The sequence below is a fragment of the Zea mays genome, chromosome 10, assembly GCF_902167145.1.
Source record: "Zea mays cultivar B73 chromosome 10, Zm-B73-REFERENCE-NAM-5.0, whole genome shotgun sequence".
Classification (NCBI taxonomy): Eukaryota; Viridiplantae; Streptophyta; class Magnoliopsida; order Poales; family Poaceae; genus Zea; species Zea mays.
This window is the reverse complement of record NC_050105.1, coordinates 58,206,605-58,228,742: the sequence shown is the minus strand read 5'-3', so window position 1 is coordinate 58,228,742 and position 22,138 is coordinate 58,206,605. Positions and strand designations below refer to the sequence as shown.

At 45.9% G+C, this 22,138-nt stretch overlaps 2 protein-coding genes across 2 annotated transcripts; both read left to right on the top strand.

The window, feature by feature from the left end:
- The first annotated feature begins 6,236 nt into the window (after positions 1-6,236).
- On the top strand, positions 6,237-6,582 carry LOC109942818 (uncharacterized). The gene is made up of 2 exons (XM_020545367.1): positions 6,237-6,488; positions 6,568-6,582. Exons 1-2 carry the CDS (start codon positions 6,237-6,239, stop codon positions 6,580-6,582), a joined length of 267 nt encoding a protein of 88 aa, XP_020400956.1.
- LOC109942817 (uncharacterized) lies at positions 6,582-6,863 on the top strand (the record flags this gene model as incomplete). The annotated part of the gene is made up of 1 exon (XM_020545366.1): positions 6,582-6,863. A coding segment is annotated over exon 1 (282 nt), but the record flags the coding sequence as incomplete, so codon positions are not given.
- Between the last annotated feature and the right edge of the window lie 15,275 nt (positions 6,864-22,138).

The following is a 22,138-nucleotide window of genomic DNA, read 5'->3' as shown; positions in this document are numbered from 1 at the left end:
AAAGCGTTGCCAAGTGTTCCCCAGCAAAAAATCGTTTCTTACCACGAGATCATCATGCATTCCAGTAACAACTAAAAACAAAGAAGTAATCAATCTTGATTGTCCAACCAAGTCAAAAGCATCGGAGAAGCAGTCAATCACACAACACGAGAGCTTCATCACTAATCCCATGAGGTTGACGTGGTCATGGTTAATGAAGTTAGTGCAGCCAAATTTCTTAGTTGAAAAAATAAATAAAATGGAAGTCTAGGTTTTGTTGATCCATCCACACACATGAAGGGGACAAAAGCAGCCAAATGAATGAAACTACAAAATTCTAGATATTTCGCCAATCCACAATGAATCTGACCACGTAAGCACAAGCAGGAAATAAATGCCCAGAAATCTCGTGTACCAAACAGCACGACGCATTGCAATCAGAGTCAGGCAAGAATGGATCTCCCGTTCCTCCCGAGCTAGCTAACACCAATCAATTGGACCAAAGAACCATTAATGAAGGGGGAGGGTGGAGAGGGTTTACGTACGTCCAGACGTTGAGAGTCTCGTCATGGATGGAGAAGGCAGAGAGCAGCACCTGTAGGAGCGGCCACTCGCAGCGGTAGTGGCGGTGGATGTACTCGTTGTCCCGCAGGTAAGCCGGCAACGTTTGGTACTCCACCAGCCCGCACCACTTCCTCTTTCACAACTGAAACCAGACAGTCAAGTACGATACAAGCAGTCAAAACTTCAAGTGATTCACTAAATTATCTTCACAAATTGATAGAGTTCTCTTTCATGTCCGTGGAACCAGGGCAGACCCAACTAAGCTCTGCATGAGAAAAAACTATTGGCTTTATTCCCTAACGGTGAAAGAGGGAGTCAATTACCATTGCATGTTAGTCAGAAAAGTTTGGAGGAAGATACTACTAACCTGTAGAAGATTAGCTGCTTGGGTCTCTGCTTAGACCGTTCCACGGATGCAAGTAGGAGTTCCCCTAAAAATATTTTGCAAATTAAGGAACTCTCTCAATCGAGTATGGGGTGCCATTTGAATTTCAGAGATGGTGATGATGATCGTACTTGACAATGTTTTCCAGCCCATCGATGAGCTCTTGACGGTGACCTTGTGCACGTATAATGGCATTATAGTTAGCCACCTAGGGCCAGTCTTGGGAGGCAACAACCTACAAGGAACCACCAGGCATAAAGTGTTATTGTAATAAGATGGTACTATCCGTATTGTAAACGGAAAAAGAGCTTACAGAAGCAATGGACGGGGAAGTATCATCTAGAGCAGCAGGGTGAGTGACATCAGCACCAAATATAATTGTTGGTTCAGTCGAAAAAAAACAGTAAGCTTTCTTCAGGATTAGCAAATTTTAAGTTCCTTCCTCCAAACTACAGAGAGAGTGAATATATTAGTAACAATGTTGCTCAACAAATTCTGTGAAGAGATATCTGCAGCCATCAGTCAACAAACATATATAGGTAAAAAACACTCTTACCTTTGTCTCACCAGCTGTTCTCTCGCCTCGTGGAGTTGTTTCCTCATGACAGCCTCATCATCAAGTACTGAAACATAATTAGTAGTAGAGATTAAATGCATCATTTGGTATATATACGAGAAGAATTATCTTATAGCTTGCCAGAATATGTTTGTTTTGGACTTTTGGTGGATTATCAATTGACGTCTCTGTTTTCTGTGTTTATACGAGAAGAATTATCTTATAGCTTGCCAGAATATGTTTGTTTTGGACTTTTGGTGGATTATCAATTGATGTCTCTGTTTTCTGTGTTTATATTTGAGTTCAGAACACAACTGTGTTGGTCCGCAGAATTTCCATTCCCGGGCAACTGTGAGAGAAGATTATTTTGTCCCCTAGGTAAGGTCTTCTCTTCAGTCTTTTACTTTGCATTATCATTAGGCTAGGGGTCAGACATTTTAAACATAGACCAATTCATGTGGAAATGTGTGCCTACAGTCTGAACATTTTGGCTTCACAATGAAATCAACATAATAGTTCTCACTATTTCCCTACTGTTTTTTGTCTAAATTGCTCCCAGTAAAAGAGGATTGTTGGGTTTGCGCATGGATGCTGAGGCAGCGTTTGCAGGACAGGGGAAGTCGAGCACGCTGGCTTACGGATCCATGCTAAACCCACCGTAAACCCACCGGATCTACTCATGCACGGAACAAATGCAGCAGATCGAGGGGCATACCATGTAGTCTGTGGTGATGAAAGGGTCATCGACGGTGACGAGCTTGACATCCTCGCTCTGGAGGGGGACCCTGCCACGAGCTCGCTGATCCTCCTGAAACCTGAGCAGACACATAGTTTAGATCGGACCAAACCAACTTGAAGTAGCTGAAGAGATCGAGGGGAAGAGGGTGCGATGGGGCGGATCGCGGAGCAGAGGGGAGGAGGGTGAGAAGATAGGGACGGGGATCTAGGCCGCCGCGCGGGGGGGAGAAGGGGATGACAGACGGCGGGCGGGGGAGGAGTGTGAGAAGAAGGGGATGATGGGCTGCCACACAAGGGGAGAAGAAGCATGACCTCCATTTTCGTCTGTAGGGCATCGATGTCGTCAATCTCGCGCAGACCACGGAAGCCGATCTCCACACCCGCTAGCGCGACTCGGCCCGCTGGAGCCGATCTCCACGCCCGCCAACGCGAGAAGGGGCGGGGATCCGGGCCGCTGTGCGGGGGGTGAAGAAGGGGACGACGGGGGTGCGGGACGGAGAGGAGGGTGCATCACGGGGCCGGAGAGGGAATGCGAATGGGAGGAAGTAGACTAAGCATGACTTGAGTTTCATTGACCATGCCTAAAACATTTCTATATGTGCCTAATAATAACAAAAACACAAGCTGTTTTTTATGAAAATAGCAAAGCAAGGCTAGAGAATATACTGCTGCTAAAGTAATCACCTGATCCTTGCACCTGCAAAAAGGTAGGACATGAAGACTGCAAGTAATCCAATATACTGCTGCCAAAGTAAATGGTCAAGTAGACCAATCAAAGTCTTCAAATATTCCTAAATCATTCTAGCGAATCCTTCATTTTCTTTAGAATATTATTGCGTTGTGGATCTTGATTGAAGCAAGTCAGCACCAGTCGTGTTTCAGACTTGAAAATAAGGTACGACGGAAGCTGCCAATTTCCATACCTTGTCGCAATGGGGTACTGTAGGAAGAGTCCGTCCAGGATGCGACAGAGCTTGCTGTATTGTAGGGTGTGCCCGCCGTAGATGTACCACCGCCCACCAATACCCTGCACATAAATGTCATCGAGCGAGAACCTATGTATGAATTGCGGGCCAACCAATACTTGACAGATAAACCTTGAATCTGCTTCCCATATTCCAAACTGTTAATAACAACTCCCAAAACGGAACTTGTTCGAGGCGATGCAACCCAGCAAACATGTGTATATCATAGAGAAAGGAATTGATCTTTGGCAAAACATTACTGTATGTGCCTGATAATTCAGTGTAAAGAGAAGTGGGTAAAAGATAGAGCATGTACTATTACAAGACGTTTTGCATGAAATGTGCAGATATGATGATACACTTGCTAGTGCATGAGAAAATGCCAAATGAAATATTATCACATATAATCCAGGGCAGACAGTGCTAGAGGCTCCCACATGAGTAGGGTCTAGGAAAAAGATAAATCGAAAAGTTTACATATGTTTGTTGCTAACAAGAACAGAATGACATTAATGGAATGAGTTGAACCATTGGCAAGGAATAAGACTGATCTAATCTGTATGGAGTTCATTGGCCTGGAACACTAACTAGGTCAGATGTGCTTTTCTATTCAAGCATTGCTATGTGCTCTATCAGTTACAATTATAGCCAAAATTACAATGCTTTGGTGAAAAATGTAAGAACTACACCCTAACTGAACAAGAGCCTAACTAATATACCCTAGCACGAGATGAAAAGAAAAAAGATCAACATAGAACCAAACATGTATTCAAAATACCAGTGTTTGGTATATATGACCTTGAACTCAGTACACTAAAATCATGTTTACAAAGTCAAACGAGATTCCAACAGAACAATTAAATTGACATGTACACCATTGAACTGAACCTAGACAAACGGGATTCGAACAGACTAAGGCTTATGAAGTTGTCCAAGAACAGTTTCAAAATATGGACCGGTCATCTATAATTAATAATACTAAACGAGGTGCTTCCTTGCTAATTGTCATCATGCCTGGCTTCTATGGCAAGCTGTGTTTATTTTGTTTGGCATCACAACTACCACAAAAATTGTCTTAATAGTAGTCAAACAAAAATACCCTCCGTCCAATCACATATTATTGTCTAGTGATGCAAACCTATTATTATCTTATTTTCTGCTAACAATAACATAATGACATTATTGGAGTGAGTTGAACCATTGGCAAGGAAGAAGACTGATCTAATCTGTATGGAGCTCATTGGCCTAGAACATTAACCGGGTCAGATGTGCTTTTCTATTCAAGCCCAACTCTGTGCTCTATCCATTAAAATTAGAGCTAAAATTACGATGCTTTGATGCAAAATGTAAGAACTACACCCTAGCTGAACAAGACCCTAACTGATATAGCCTAACAAGAACCAAACATGTATTCAAAATACCAGTGTTTGGTATATATTACCTCGAACTCAGTACACTGAAATTAGAACAATTAAATTGACATGTACACCATTGAACTGAACCTAGACAAACGGGATTCGAACAGATTCACAATGAAATAAACAAGATTGTACTAAACCATTGAGAGAACAGAGACAACGGAACTAAACAAGACTAACACAAATTAGACGAGAACTTACTGTAGGACTTTTGGACAGATGAACAACAAGCACAGATTATGTTTCACTGTTGCCTGTGGAAGCTTCACGGTTGCCTGTGCATGAGGTTGGGGTGGGCGGGTGGCGGCCTTGCCTGTGGAAGTTCCACGGGTGTTACACAAGGAGGATTTCTTAAATAGATGGTGGGCTTGCTGTAATCCGTGCTTGCTGTAGACCTAAGGTAGATGGCAGGCTCTAACGCCTGGAAGGGGATCCAAGCGTGAAGATGGCGGATGGAAGGGAGGCGCGCAGGTGTTCTTGTGGAAGGGAGGCGGAGATGGCCGACCAATGGAATGGGATCGCTGCCGTTGGACCGAGGGCGCCAAGGATGGAAGGGCCAATGGCGCCAAGGATGGAAGGGGATCCAAGCGCGATTCAAGGCGGAGCGATGATCGTGGGATTGCTTCCCTCTCCCCCGCGGCAGGCGTGGACAGGGGAGTGGGAGAGGGGCAGTGCCGCGTGGACGGGGGAGTGGGAGAGGGGCAGTAGAACCACGATGTACGCGTGGGAGAGGGGCAGGGGCAGCAGAACCATCGCGAGTGGAAGCATCGCCCTCCACCTCGGCCTCCACCTTCGTCGCCACCATGACCTTGGTCTAGACCCGGATTGAGGCCTCCGCCGTCGCCGCAGCAGCCTGGACATGGATCTAGTCCTCGATCATCGCCGCCACAACCTGGACGCGCAGATCTGGAGCGGCTTGGAGCCCATTCGCATGAACCCCCACGCCACGGACAGCGTCCAGCGGTTCGCGCTGTCGTAGCAGAGGACTACTGCATCAGCCCCGCCGTGTCCAGCTTCACCGGCCCGTCGAACAGCCGCCGCACCGCCGAGGGGCGCGACCTCACGTCCGGGAACAACAGCTTCACTACGTCGAGGTGGTGAAGCGTCACGATCGGCGCCACCGTGTGGGACGCGAGGAGGCCGAGGAGGTCGCCGTACACGTCGTACTAGTGGAACCCTGGGTGCTTGGTGAGCGGCACGCCCAGCTCCACCATACACGCCTGGATCCGGTCGTCGCTGCCGTACAGCGTCGGGTACCGGCGGAGGCAGCCATCCTGCAGATGAGGCAGGCGGTTGGTGCGGGGTGGGGAGTGCGTGGACAGGGAAGGGGCGTGTGCGGCTAGATGGCATAGGCAATAGAAACGGACGGTCCAGATAGATGGAAGGCAGAACGGCAGAACGAGGGGAGGCAGACTACTATTGCATACTTAATAAGTAGTAAAGATGTAGGCGTTTACGGTGCACGGTTCTGTCCCCCTCCTCCCACACCCCCGACATCCTCCCCCTGTGCTCCGCTCCCCATCGCGCCCTCCTCACCCTCCCAGCTGTGATCCCCGTCACCCGCAATCCCCGGAGGGGACGCGCCGGCACCGGAGTTGGCGGGGGCGGAGCTGGCGGCCATCTTCCGGGTGATGGCGGACCTCCTCGGTGACCCGGCGTGGCCGCAACTCCACCCGCGGCTCTGCACCGACACGCCAAGGTCAGGCCTGCAGTGCGAGCTCGCGCCCGACGATGCGCGCGTGCTCCGCGCCACCTACCTCCACCTGGGCCCCGACGTCGCCACCTCGGCCTACAGGCCCGGGGCCAGGCTCGACCCCGCCTCGCTGCGCGGCCTGCCGCACCTCCGGATGCTCTCCATCTTCGGCTGTTTCGGCGTCGCCCAGGCCCCCGTCGAGTTGCCGCCCGCGCTGTTCCCCGGAGGGGACACGCCAGCGTCGGAGCTGGCGGGGGCGGAGCTGGCAGCCATCTTCCGGGTGATGGCAGACCTCCTCGGCGACCCAGCGTGGTCGCAGCTCCACCCACGGCTCTGCACCGACACGCCAAGGTCGGCCCTGCAGTGCGAGCTCGCGCCCGACGACGCGCGCGTGCTCCGCGCCACCCGCCTCCACCTAGGCCCCGACGTCACCACCCTGGCCTGCAGGCCCGGGGCCAGGTTCGACCCCGCCTCGCTGCGTGGCCTGCCGCACTTCCGGACGCTCTCCATCTTCGGCTGTTTCGACGCCGCCCATGCCCCCATCGAGCCGCCGCCCGTGCTGTTCCCCGGAGGGGACGCGCCAGCGCCGGAGCTGGCGGGGGCGGAGCTGACAGCCTTTTTCCGGGTGATGGCGGACCTCCTCGGCGACCCGGCGTGGCTGCAGCTCAACCTGCGGCTCTGCACTGACACACCAAGGCCGGGCCTGCAGTGCGAGCTCGCGCCCGACGACGCGCGCGTGCTCCGTGCCACCCGCCTCCACCTGGGCCCCGACGTCGCCACCCTGCCCTGCAGGCCCGGGGCCAGGCTCTACCTTGCCTCGCTGCGCGGCCTGCCGCACCTCCAGACGCTCTCCATCTTCGGCTGTTTCGGCGCCGCCCAGGCCCCCATCGAGCTGCCACTCGCGCTGTTCCCCGGAGGGGACGCGCCGGCACTGGAGCTGGCGGCCATCTTCCAGGTGATGGCGGACCTCCTCGGCGACCCAGTGTGGCCGCAGCTCCACCCGCGGCTCTGCATCGACACCACGGTCGGGCCTGCAGTGCGAGCTCGCGCCCGACGCCGCGCGCGTGCTCCGTGCCACCCGCCTCCACCTGGGCCCCGACATCGCCACCCCACCCTGCAGGCCCGGGGCCAGGCTCGACCCCACCTCGCTGTGCGGCCTGCCGCACCTCCGGACGCTCTCCATCTTCGGCTGTTTCGGCGCCGCCCAGGCCCCCGTCGAGGTGCCGCCCTCGCTGTTCACGTCGTCGTCCTCGCTCGAGCATATCGTGCTCAAGTCCAACCCCAGCCTCACCTCCCACATACCGGCGACGTTGGTTATCATTGTTTTTAGGAAAATGGCGTATTAGTATTGACACATCGCGTATCCATAGGAAGTCTCGTAATTGATTAATAACATCTTGTTGACCACAGGTGTAGCTATTAGACAATATATATGTTTGATATATGAACATGTATGGTGTTTAGTTGCTTCTTCTACTTTGTTCTAATTGATGAATAAAAAAATGAATGGGTCTTTCCTCCTTTTCCTCCTGTCGGGAGAGCACATCTCATGAAATGATCCAAAACTAATTACTATTAATGTTTTTATCAACGGTGTTCGTGTACCGTCGCAACGCACGGGCAACTAACTAGTATAAGGTATATATATTATTTATCATATAAATATTTTTAATATTTTAAATAATATATATAATTTTCTAGTATATTATTAAACTTAAAATCATTTTAATTAGTAATTAGTGACAAAGTTAAGTTTTAAATGGTTTCATGAAACATATTTTTTCACGGATACGGATAGTATCGGGTGTTTCATGGTTTTTCGAATACGAATATGGAATCAGATAGAGAAAAGTACTATAAATCAAATTCGAATACATCAATTTGACATCCATATTAAAATCGAATACGAATACGGATATCCATATTAGCAGTTTTAGCGAATACGAATACGGATAATTCGGATATCCAGATATCCATTTCCAGCCCTATAAATAGGGGTAGTTTAGCAAGTGAGAATAACCTTCTATAAATAGAGGGGAGGGCTGGTTAGTTCAGCATCTCTTGGCTGTCATTTGTTTTGAGCACTCATTCTAGAGCTCCTAGTTTTATCTCTAGGTACACACCAGTTGAGCCGAGGGTTCTGCATCGATTTTGTACTTCGATTGTGTTCTTGATTTTTCAAGTTTAATCAGAGGAAGGGTGAGAGCACCTAGAGGGGGGGGGGGGTGAATAGGTGATCCTGTAAAACTTCAAAACTTAAGCCACAAAAACTTGTTAAGGGTTAGCACAAGTATGGCCAAGTGGCTAGAGAGAACTCAAAACACGATAACCACAAGAAAGCAATCACAGAGTTGACACGGTGGTTATCCCGTGGTTCGGCCAAGTACAAAACTTGCCTACTCCACGTTGTGGCGTCCCAACGGACGAGAGTTGCACTCAACTCCTCTCAAGTGATCCAATGATCAACTTGAATACCACGGTGTTTTTCTTTCCTTTGATCTTTTCCCGTTTGCGAGGAATCTCCACAACTTGGAGTCTCTCGCCCTTACAATTGAGTTCACAAAGAAATACGGAGTAAGGTGGGAATGAGCAACGCACACAAGACTCGAAAATCAGAGCAACAACACGCACACAAGTCGCAACAAGAGCTCGCAACGCAACACAAAGAGTTCACAACTCCACAAGAGCTCTATATGCTATCACAATGAAACGAATGCGTGAGATTGATGTCTTGGTGCTTAGAAGAGTTGTAGGAATGCTTGATGTACTCCTCCATGCGCCTAGGGGTCCCTTTTATAGCCCCAAGGCAGCTAGGAGCCGTTGAGAACACATCTGGAAGGCTATCCTTGCCTTCTGTCGTCGGGCGCACCGGACAGTCCGGTGCACACCGGACACTGTCCGGTGCCCGATTTGTTTCCTTAAATGGCGAAGCCGACCGTTGCCGACCGTTGCAGATCTGGCGCACCGGACAGTCCGGTGCACACCGGACAGTCCGGTGCTTCCTTCCGACCGTTGGCTCGGCCACGTGTCGCGCGCCGATCGCGCAGCCGACCGTTGGCCCGGCCGACCGTTGGCTCACCGGACAGTCCGGTGCACACCGGACAGTCCGGTGAATTTTAGCCGAAGTCGCCGGAGAAAAACCCGAGAGCGGCCTCTTCGGCCGAGGCAGCCTGGCGCACCGGACACTGTCCGGTGCCCCACCGGACACTGTCCGGTGCACCACCGAACAGTCCGGTGCCCCAGACCGAAACAGCCCCTTGGCTGCACACAGCCAAGTCTTCTCTTCTCTTCTTCTTTCTGTTTCTAACACTTAGACAAATATATTAGTACACAAAACCAATGTACTAAGGCTTAGAAACATACCTTTACTTGTGATTTGCAACTTGTCCATCCATGGGCATATTTTCACATATTGGCACCTGTGTTTGCACTTAATCACCAAAATACTTAGAAATGGCCCAAGGGCACATTTCCCTTTCAATCTCCCCCTTTTTGGTGATTTATGCCAACACAACATAAGGCAACTAGAACAAGTGCAAAATCACTTCAAATAAAAACTCAAATTGGTTTTGATTCAATTTTGGCATATATGGATCATTCTTTGCCACCACTTGGTTTGTTTTTGCAAATCAAACTCAAATCTCTATCTCTAAGTCAAACACACATGTTGAAGCATAAAGAGAGTCATACCAAAAGAGATTGATCAAGGATTTCAAAAACTCCCCCTATTTCCCATAATCACCACTTCTCCCCACAAGAAGTCAACTTTTGACAACAGAGACAATAAGAGACAATAAAAGCTTTTGACGAAACAAAAACTCTATTCTACTATTTTCAAAATCTCTCAAGTGGTAGCTGATCCATTTATCACTTTGGCCTTTATTTTCTCCCCCTTTGGCATCAAGCACCAAAACGGGATTAATCTTGGCCTGTTAACCCCATTGCCTCACCAAAGTCTTCAATTAAGAGCAAATGGCAATAAGATTTCATGAGATGAACTTGGAATTAGTTACCCTCTCATCGGAGTGCAGTGGAAGTCTTTCATGGTCCAAGTCCACCTTTTCCCTTTCAATCCTCCTTCGAGACTAAATCAAGCAAACTCAAGCAAATGGTTAGTCTCAAAGGGTCAAGTTGTAACACATCTCCCCCTAAACATGTGCATCACTTTGCAACGGACTTGTGAGGTCCAGGGAGTGTTGGTACAACTTGAGCACCACAATAAGCAACAAAATGCAGAATGAACCTGATCAAATGCATAAACACATGTATGCTACAATTCAATCCAAGTTCCGCGAATCTAAGACATTTAGCTCACTACGCAACCTGCAAAAGGTCTTCTCATCTAGAGGCTTAGTGAAGATATCGGCTAGCTGGTTCTCGGTGCTAACATGAAACACTTCGATATCTCCCTTTTGCTGGTGGTCTCTCAAAAAGTGATGCCGGATGTCTATGTGCTTTGTGCGGCTGTGTTCAACAGGATTTTCCGCCATGCGGATAGCACTCTCATTATCACATAGGAGTGGGACTTTGCTCAGATTGTAGCCAAAGTCCCTGAGGGTTTGCCTCATCCAAAGCAGTTGCGCGCAACACTGTCCTGCGACAACATACTCGGCCTCAGCGGTGGATAGGGCAACGGAGGTTTGTTTCTTAGAGTTCCATGACACCAGGGACCTTCCTAAGAATTGGCACGTCCCCGATGTACTCTTCCTATCGACCTTACATCCAGCATAGTCGGAGTCTGAGTATCCAACTAAGTCAAAGGTAGACCCCTTTGGATACCAGAGCCCGAAGCAAGGCGTAGCAACCAAATATCTAAGAATTCGCTTCACCGCCACTAAGTGACATTCCTTAGGATCGGATTGAAATCTAGCACACATGCATACGCTAAGCATAATATCCGGTCTACTAGCACATAAGTAAAGCAAAGAACCTATCATTGACCGGTATGCTTTTTGATCAACAGACTTACCTCCTTTGTTGAGGTCGGTGTGTCCGTCGGTCCCCATCGGAGTCTTTGCGGGCTTGGCGTCCTTCATCCCAAACCGCTTTAGCAGATCTTGCGTGTACTTCGTTTGGGAGATGAAGGTGCCGTCCTTGAGTTGCTTCACTTGGAACCCAAGGAAGTAGTTCAACTCGCCCATCATCGACATCTCGAATTTCTGCGTCATCACCCTGCTAAACTCTTCACAAGACTTTTGGTTAGTAGAACCAAATATTATGTCATCGACATAAATTTGGCACACAAACAAATCACCATCACATGTCTTTGTAAAAAGAGTTGGATCGGCCTTCCCAACCTTGAAAGCATTAGCAATTAAAAAGTCTCTAAGGCATTCATACCATGCTCTTGGGGCTTGCTTAAGTCCATAGAGCGCCTTAGAGAGCTTACACACATGGTCGGGGTACCGTTCATCCTCAAAGCCAGGGGGTTGCTCCACGTACACCTCCTCCTTGATTGGCCCATTGAGGAAAGCGCTCTTCACGTCCATTTGGTACAACCTGAAAGAATGGTGAGCGGCATATGCTAGCAAAATACGAATGGACTCTAGCCTAGCCACAGGAGCAAAAGTCTCCTCAAAGTCCAAACCTGCGACTTGGGCATAACCTTTTGCCACAAGTCGAGCCTTGTTCCTCGTCACCACCCCGTGCTCGTCCTGTTTGTTGCGGAACACCCACTTGGTTCCCACAACATTTTGCTTTGGACGAGGCACCAGTGTCCAAACTTCATTGCGCTTGAAGTTGTTTAACTCCTCTTGCATGGCCAACACCCAGTCCGGATCTAGCAAGGCCTCTTCTACCCTGAAAGGCTCAATAGAAGAGACAAAGGAGTAATGCTCACAAAAATTAACTAATCGAGATCGAGTAGTTACTCCCTTGCTAATGTCACCCAGAATTTGGTCGACGGGATGATCCCTTTGAATCATCGCTCGAACTTGGGTTGGAGGTGCCGGTTGCACTTCTTCCTCCATCACATGATCATCTTGTGCTCCCCCTTGATCACACGCCTCCTTTTGATGAACCTGTTCACCGTCTTGAGTCGGGGGATGCACCATAATTGAGGAAGAGGGTTGATCTTGATCATCTTGTTCCTGTGGCCGTACTTCTCCAATCGCCATGGTCCGTATAGCGGCCGTCGGAACATCTTCTTCATCTACATCATCACAATCAACAACTTGCTCTCTTGGAGAGCCATTAGTCTCATCAAATACAACGTCGCTAGAGACTTCAACCAAACCCGATGATTTGTTGAAGACTCTATACGCCTTTGTATTTGAGTCATAACCTAATAAAAACCCTTCTACAGCTTTGGGAGCAAACTTAGAATTTCTACCCTTCTTCACTAGAATGTAGCATTTACTCCCAAATACACGAAAGTACGATACATTGGGTTTGTTACCGGTTAGTAGCTCATACGACGTCTTCTTGAGGAGGCGATGAAGGTAGACCCTGTTGATGGCGTGGCAAGCAGTGTTAACGGCTTCCGTCCAAAAGCACTCGGGGGTCTTGAACTCTCCTAGCATCGTCCTCGCCATGTCGATGAGCGTCCTGTTCTTCCTCTCTACCACACCATTTTGCTGTGGTGTGTAGGGAGCGGAGAACTCGTGCTTGATCCCTTCTTCTTCAAGGAACTCCTCCACTTGAAGATTCTTGAACTCAGATCCGTTGTCGCTCCTTATCTTCTTCACTTTGAGCTCAAACTCATTTTGAGCTCTCCTGAGGAAGCGTTTGAGGGTCCCTTGGGTTTCGGACTTTTCCTGCAAAAAGAACACCCAAGTGAAGCGGGAAAAGTCATCTACAATAACTAGACCATACTTACTCCCTCCTATGCTCAGGTAGGCGACAGGTCCGAAGAGGTCCATATGCAGCAGCTCCAGGGGTCTTGAAGTGGTCATCACGTTCTTGCTGTGATGTGCTCCTCCCACTTGTTTACCTGCTTGACAAGCTGCACAAGGTCTATCTTTTTCGAAATGCACGTTAGTCAAACCTATCACGTGTTCTCCCTTTAGAAGCTTGTGAAGGTTCTTCATCCCCACATGTGCTAAGCGGCGATGCCACAGCCAGCCCATGCAAGTCTTAGCCATTAAGCATGCATCTAGACCGGCCTCTTCTTTTGCAAAATCAACTAAATAAAGTTTGCCGTCTAATACACCCTTAAAAGCTAGTGAGCCATCACTTCTTCTAAAGACAGACACATCTACATTTGTAAATAGACAGTTATACCCCATATGACATAATTGACTAACAGATAACAAATTATATCCAAGACTCTCTACTAAAAATACATTAGAGATAGAATGCTCATTAGAAATCGCAATTTTACCTAAACCTTTTACCTTGCCTTGATTCCCATCACCGAATATAATTGAATCCTGGGAATTCTTATTCTTGACGTAGGAAGTGAACATCTTCTTCTCCCCCGTCATATGGTTTGTGCATCCGCTATCAATAATCCAGCTTGAACCCCCGGATCACTACAGGAAACTAGTTAAAGAACGTGGGTGAAAAACCGTCGAACTTAATGTAATAAGCCGTCGAACTTACCATAAGAACGTGGGTTTACCGACGAATATAGCCGACGGCGATTTTTGGACGAACTTAAAGAAGTAAGTTCGACGGGGCCGTCGAACTTAAGCTTAAGAACGTGGGTACCGTCGAACTTACTGTTAAGAACGTGGGTACCGTCGAACTTAATGTTAAGAACGTGCGTTTTTAAGTTCGACGACACCCACGTTCTTAATAGTAAGTTCGACGGGGCCACGTGGCCGTCGAACTTATGTGTCCCGCGGACGTCTGCGCGGATTGGACAATAAGTTCGACGGTACCCACGTTCTTAACATTAAGAACGTGGGTACCCACGTTCTTAACCCTGCGTGGGTCTGCGAGGACTGCACAATAAGTTCGACGGTACCCACGTTCTTAACCCTTTTCCAGGAAAAAAATAAAAAATGCAAAAATTAGACACACATAATATCACATGCAACACAATATATCACATACAATACAGATTTCAAACACATTGATATATGTTCATATCACAATATCACACAAGTCCAAATATATAAGTTCGCAAATTCACATAAGTCCAAATACATAAGTTCACAAATTCACACAAGTTCACATCCATATAGTTCACAAGTTCAAACATTAGCTCCATCGCTCCATCGCTCTCGATCAGGACCAATACACCATATAAAACCCACCGTACCTGCTAGTAGAGCAAAACTAGTGAGGGCATGAATAAAATAAAAAGGCCACTAAAGGTTGAACTTCGATAATAAACAGTATGAAAAGTAATGTTGTGACATAATTACCAGACAACTCCCAAACTGGCCACATCCCAGGGAAATTTCATAGGATTTCTCCAAACAATCATCTATTAATCTTTGCTTCTCTAATAATGTCGCTTGTCCATGGGAAATGACACGCTCAGGATCCAACTCCAACAACTGTTAGCCAGGTAAGTAAACATTAGGAGGAGACACCATGTGTCCAATATCCAAACTAACTAGTCTACTGTTTTTTATAGGAGCACCAGATATTACACAATTATCCTGTATTGGATGATAACATCTCATGAAACATTTTCCTGATTTTTCTACCACTTCATTTTGGTGAAAATTTAAACAACTTTTCCCATTGGCTGATCAGATGCATATTATTCAACTAAACCAAAGAAAAAACCTTGATTATACATCAAATGAAAATATCGGTTATTTAAGCAACTGTTTTCTATACAGGAAGCTTGAGATGTTAACATAATAACTTCAACTAATCAGTAATTCAGGTACAAAACAACAGCATGTGATGTAAGGAGGAACGCACTACCTTTTTGCAAGTAGTCACTGCTGTACCAAGTGTGGCATTCACACACAAACTTTCAAAAGCGGTCTTATGATGGTCCAGGATTGTTATTCTGAAAAGGATAGATATTTAAGTGTCAATACTGTTTAATTGAACAGAGGGTTGAAAAATATCCTGCATAGTGTACAAAGAGTTTAACAGAAATCTCTTAGGTTTTGATTAATGAATTTATGCAACAGAATATGGCAAGGTAACCACTGCTGAGCTACATGTAAAACGATGACGTCTCGCATACTCTCGTATGCATTAAACAAAATGAAAACATGGAGAGGGGATGTGCATTATTTGTCAAGGAAAAAAGATTTGAAACCATAGATGCAGTCAGTGGGCCGGCACAAAAATGCGTTCTACCCCTGAGCTATATTGGCAGCCCCAGCTCACATTTCGAGTCTGAAGGCTAACTTTGAACGGGGCCTTTGATTTACATATGTGATTTTACCTCCCTCTAGCGAGATAGAAATTGAGAATGGAGGTGACTTCACTAAGTTTGCTCACACAAAGCAATTCCAACTCGGTTCTGAATATGGAAACTGGTTGCAGGACTGTAATGGCATCAAAACATCAGTATAAAGAAGCAGCTGCACACACCTGTAAAAGCTTTAGAATTGATTTCAATGTCTGAAATATTTTAGTGCTCGTACTGATTGTTTTTGCATGATTCTGCATATGATTTCTAGCCAATTTCTAACTCTGTTCTAGGCACTGAACCAACTATGCAGTCATTTTGAAGCCTATAGAGATATGCCTAAAATAATAGAGCTGAGAGAGAAATTCAAGAACATCAAGAAAAATCCCTTAGCTGAATTATCTGTCTCCCGCGGTTGGCAGTAGTTGCTACTGACGCACGCAACCCATGGTAAATTGACTACAAGCAAGTTTCTAGAGTATTCTGAAATTGGCATGAGTTGTAGATTATGCAAAAATTCCAACAGCGACAATAGTAGAGGAAAATATATTTCACTTTTGAAAGAATCCCAACATAACCTACAAAACATCTAATTGATATATATAAATAAGAACTATCAAGAAAGAATAATATACAACTAAAATCACATAACAACAAATATAGGTTTGCATAATAGAAAGAAAAGGGTGCCTTACTTCTGTGAGTCAATAATGGACAGACATGCACGTGCTACTATAAGTTTAAAGTATACTTCAATCAAGTCATATGCTTGCATGAACTTCTCTTCACCCTTGTGACGTGTTCGACCTATTGGAGAAATAAAACAGAGCCAGTAAAAATAATGAGTTCCATGCAAGCAAACTGAAAATAATAGCTTTAGCAGGCCAAGGACAGTTTATATGTTATACTTTAATCGCACAGAGAGATAGAGAGAGAGAGAGAGGGGAGAGCAGGCAACACTGTCAATATAAGCTATAAATCAAGAATTCTTTTCTGTAAATTCAGAAGTAAAACAGACACATTCCTGTTGAAGGGACCATATGAACTCTTAAGGTAATCAACTATAAATTTTCTATATCTGCAGTCTGAAAAATGAGCTAGTAGATATATTCTAGTGAACAATATCTTAAGTTTCACTATATTTGCAGTTTGAATAATCTCATGAGCTATCGTCAATAATTTTGTTGATAATATGTTCACTTCCATTAGCCAGGAGATACTCGATCACAGCCAATACCTGTAAATGAGATACAACAAGCACTTAGATCATGTACCAATAACCAATCTAAACAATGTATTCTGATGCATGTAGTCGTGTTTGCAAGTTTTTTTTAAAAAAAATCTTGAAATATTTTTGGAAGCAATTCCCTACTCACTTCAAAGAAGTATATATAACTGGATGCTAATTGTTGTAGCAAACCAAAGCTCATATTAGCTTGCCGACAACAGTTGAAGAAATATGAGAAACAAAATACTTGGCCATCCTATGAACAAAAAAGGCAAGTGTGATTGTATCCTTTGAACATTGTGTCATTCTCTTTATCTAAACACGAGAGAAATATCTCAGAATCAAACTTGATCGATTGAAAAAATATACAAACATATAGGTCACAATAGCACCGTCTGACTTTTGTTTGGCTAAATGTACAGACTATAAGAATGTTCGCCTGTAAGCTATATAAACATCCTCATGAGAAAGTAGTAACTAAATAACAGATTTTAACTTCTGCACTATCTATATCAGGATATCAGTTAAGAAGACTGCAAAAGTTATGATTCATCCAATTAACAATGACGAGTTGCCACTTAGCAATTATGATTTATGAACTCATCTGACTGAAACCACTGAACAATTTGGCAAGCATATCGACATGTTAACTATTAATTCCACTATCATGCTTAGAGTTGCTAATAGGTACTAAAAGTTCATATACACCTTCAGCTCTCTATCCAATCACATGTTAGCAGGTTATAGTGAAGTGAGGCCCATGTCAAAAGAATAATCGTCCATGCTAAGCACACAGGGATGAAGATTCAACTTGGATAGTACTTGGTACATTGAGACTCAGCATCTGCAAGTCAAAATTTTGATGTTGCCTACTCTGAATTATCCCTCCATGTGCACAAAACATCATTAGAAGCATTAAAGTTTAGTTCAATCACGTTATTGTTGGTCGATTGTCATTTTATTACTAATTTTATTTGTTGTAAAATTCTGGAGACATTCTGGAGCCATGAAATGACTCACAAAATAGATCACGATTGTGCTTTTGCTCGAACAGCTTGCATGTTGCCTCACAAAAGATGTTTGATGCGTAAGCCTCAACTTTGAGGGTCTGCATATAAGTTAAATATGACATGATGTTGCAAATTAATTGATGAACCTAAATAGCTTGATCGCAAACAAATAAATATAAATCCAAAATCCAAAAACTTAATGATTTTAGCAATTGTATGTTATATATAAATCCCAGACGCTAACCAAATCGCCCAACCTCCATTCCCCCCACTTGGATGCAAGTGTGTACATTTTCATTCATATAATACAATGATAATTCTATGTTTCTAGAGTTGCAGTCTGTTTGGAAACTATGGCAACATTGATTTGGACCTGCTTAGTTGTTTTCTGATTGAAGTACAAAGTTCCAAGCTCGATCAAAGTAGTCAGTAAACTAAATAACTAATAGCTAGCACAAGTTTAGTTATTCACATGACATCAATTTCTCAAGATTTCTCAGTCTGTTGATCAAAATTACCTAGCAGAACCAAAATGTATGGGCGAGAGTTGACAACAGGGATATGTATGTATGATGAGTAAATGTACAATTTTTATTACATAATAATGCCAAGTCACAAAAAATTGTGAGCATGTTTAGGGTTTAGGGTTTGAGGAAGAAATCAAACAAAAAAGGCTAGAACCAGTCGCACCTGCGCCCGCCGGCCGCCGCACCCCAAACCGCACCCAGGGGCAGGCCCAGTAAAGAACATGGGTGTAACGACCCGATAATTTTTGCAAAGCAATCGAAGTTAGTAGGCACAATCCATGCATATACAAGATTCATATCTGAAACTTAATAGTTTCGGCGCAGCAGGAAGGGAGACGAAACCGTATTGCAGTTGCGCGCAAGGGGATGAGAAATGAGATGCAGAGTTGAGTGTGCGGACCTGCTGCGGGACACCGAGAGGGGAGGCGGTGATGTAGGAGACGACTCAGTCGAAGAAGGCGAAGGGGTCGTCGGCCTGCGCGGTGGCGGCCAGGAAGGCGACGATGACGACTACGGCGAGGAACGGTGGCCCCATTGCTTGCTAGGTCAAGAAGGTATGCTGCTACTGCTTTACTTGTGGGGTTGGGGCCCGGCTTCGCACAGCAGGAAGGGAGAAGGGGAGGGCGTAGTAAGTTAAGGTTTCAGCGCACGACTTCGCACAACAGGAAGGGGAGACCAAGGGGAGGGCTTACCTGGTGGTGCTCGTCGCCGGCAAAGGGGCCGAAGTAGCGCGGTAGCGATGACCGGTGCAGTCGTCGGTGGGTGCTGGGTTACGCGCACGCTTGCTGGGCCAATGGGGTTTAGGGATTTGAGCGGGGAGACGACGTTGGGAGGGAGCAGCGACATTGGGGAGAGGGCGGCGGCATGGGCGTCTGCAAGACGGCGAAGAGCGGAGCGGTGGCTCGGATTTGGGGGCGAGGTGAGTGACGAATTTGGGTGGGATTTGGGGTGGGGCGCGTGGACGGAGCGAGGCGAGGATGGACGGCGGCGGGTGTGAGCTCTGGTGGGAAGGGGGAAAAAGGAGATAGGAAGAGAGACGCGCGAGCGGGGGTTAGAGATTTAGGTTGGCTTAAGTTCGACGGTGTCCACGTGGCCCACGTATTTAATTTAAGAACGTGGGTACCCACGTTCCTAAAAGGTTAAGTTCGACGGTTTTGGTTAGGGCCCACGAACTTAATGTAAGAACGTGGGTACCCACGTTTTTAAAGAAACCCATGAACTTGACTATTATAAGAACGTCGGTGCCCACGTTCTTAACAAAACCCACGAACTTTTATCAGTTTCTTGTAGTGGATGCATAAACCTGCAAGGCAAATTTAGGCTTGGGACTTAGGTACCCAACTCTTGTTGGGTCCTACAAGGTTAGTCACAATTTCCTTAGGGACCCAAATGCAAGTTTTATCACCTTTGCATTTTGCCCCTAACTTCCTAGCAATTACTTTTCTATCCTTTCTACAAATTGCAAATGAAGCATTCAAAGCACAATAAATTGTAGAGGGTTCATTCACTACTTTTCTAGGAGCATGAATAACATTCCTTCTAGGCACATGATGAATAGCATTTCTTTTAGGAACAACATTTCTCCTAGTAACATTTCTATCATACACATAAGAGGAACTAGGAGCAAACATGGCATGAGAATCATAAACATATGAATCAAAAGCATCATGACTTACATTTCTAGTTTGTCTTCTATCATGATACAAAAATGCATGGTTCCTTTTAGCACTAGTAGCCATAGGGGCCTTCCCTTTCTCCTTGGCGGGAATGGGAGCCTTATGGCTTGTTAAGTTCTTGGCTTCCCTCTTGAAGCCAAGTCCATCCTTAATTGAGGGGTGTCTACCAACCGTGTAGGCATCCCTAGCAAATTTTAGTTTTTCAAAATCACTTTTGCTAGTCTTAAGTTGAGCATTAAGACTAGCCACTTCATCACTCAATTTTGAAATGGAAACTAAGTGTTCACTACAGGCATTAATATCAACATCCTTACACCTAGTGCAAATTTCAACATGTTCAACACAAGAGTTGGATTTATTTGCTTCTACTAGTTTAGCATTTAAATCATCGTTTATGCTCTTTAAGTTAGAAATGGAATCATGGCATGTTGACACTTCACAAGCAAGCATTTCATTCCTCTTAATTTCTAATGCAAGAGATTTTTGAGCCTCTACAAACTTATCATGTTCTTCATACAACAAATCTTCTTGCTTTTCTAAAAGTATATTCTTTTCATTCAAGGCATCAATTAATTCATTAATTTTGTCTATCTTAGATCTATCTAAGCCCTTGAACAAACATGAATAATCTACTTCATCCTCATCACTAGATTCGTCCTCACTTGAAGAAGCATAGGTAGAGTTGCGAGTACATACCTTCTTCTCCCTTGCCATAAGGCATGTGTGACGCTCGTTGGGGAAGAGGGTTGATTTGTTGAAGGCGGTGGCGGCGAGTCCTTCATTGTCGGAGTCGGACGAGGAGCAATCCGAGTCCCACTCCTTGCCTAGATGCGCCTCGCCTTTTGCCTTCTTATAATGCTTCTTCTTTTCCCTCTTGTTTCCCTTTTCCTGGTCACTTTCATTATCAGGACAGTTAGCAATAAAATGACCAAGCTTACCGCATTTGAAGCATGATCGCTTCCCCTTGGTCTTAGTCTTGCTCGGCTGTCCATTGCGACCCTTTAGCACCGTCTTGAAGCGCTTAATGATGAGAGCCATTTCTTCATCATTAAGCCCGGCCGCCTCAATTTGCGCCACCTTGCTTGGTAGTGCCTCCTTGCTCCTCGATGCCTTGAGAGCAATGGGTTGAGGCTCGTGGATTGGACCGTTCAACGCGTCATCAACGTACCTTGCCTCCTTGATCATCATCCGCCCGCTTACAAATTTTCCAAGAATTTCTTCGGGCGACATTTTGGTGTACCTGGGATTCTCACGAATATTATTCACCAAATGAGGATCAAGAACAGTAAAGGACCTTAGCATTAGGCGGACGACGTCGTGGTCCGTCCATCGCGTGCTTCCATAGCTCCTTATCTTGTTGACAAGGGTCTTGAGCCGGTTGTATGTTTGAGTTGGCTCCTCGCCCCTTATCATCGCGAACCGTCCAAGCTCGCCCTCCACCAACTCCATTTTGGTGAGCAAGGTAGCGTCATTTCCCTCATGAGAGATCTTGAGGGTATCCCAGATTTGCTTGGCGTTATCCAAGCCACTCACTTTATTATATTCATCCCTGCACAATGAGGCTAGAAGAACAGTAGTAGCTTGTGCATTCTTATGGATTTGCTCATTAATGAATATAGGACTATCCGAACTATTAAAGTGCATTCCACTATCTACAATCTCCCATATGCTAGGATGGAGAGAGAATAGGTGACTACGCATTTTGTGGCTCCAAAATCCGTAGTCCTCCCCATCAAAGTGTGGGGGCTTGCCGAGTGGAATAGAAAGCAAATGTGAATTTGAACTTTGCGGAATACGAGAGTAGTCAAAAGAAAAGTTAGAATTAACCGGTTTCCTTTGTTTGTCGTGGTCGTCGTCCTTTTGGGAAGAAGAGGACTCATCGCTGTCGTAGTAGACGATCTCCTTGATGCGTCTTGTCTTCTTCTTCTTCCCATCTCTTCGCTTGTGGCCCGAGCCCGAGTCATTGGACTTGTCATCCCTTGGCTCGTTGACGAAAGACTCCTTCTCCTTGTCGTTGATCACAATTCCCTTCCCCTTAGGATCCATCTCTTCGGGCGGTTAGTCCCTTTCTTGAAGAGAACGGCTCTGATACCAATTGAGAGCACCTAGAGGGGGGGGGGTGAATAGGTGA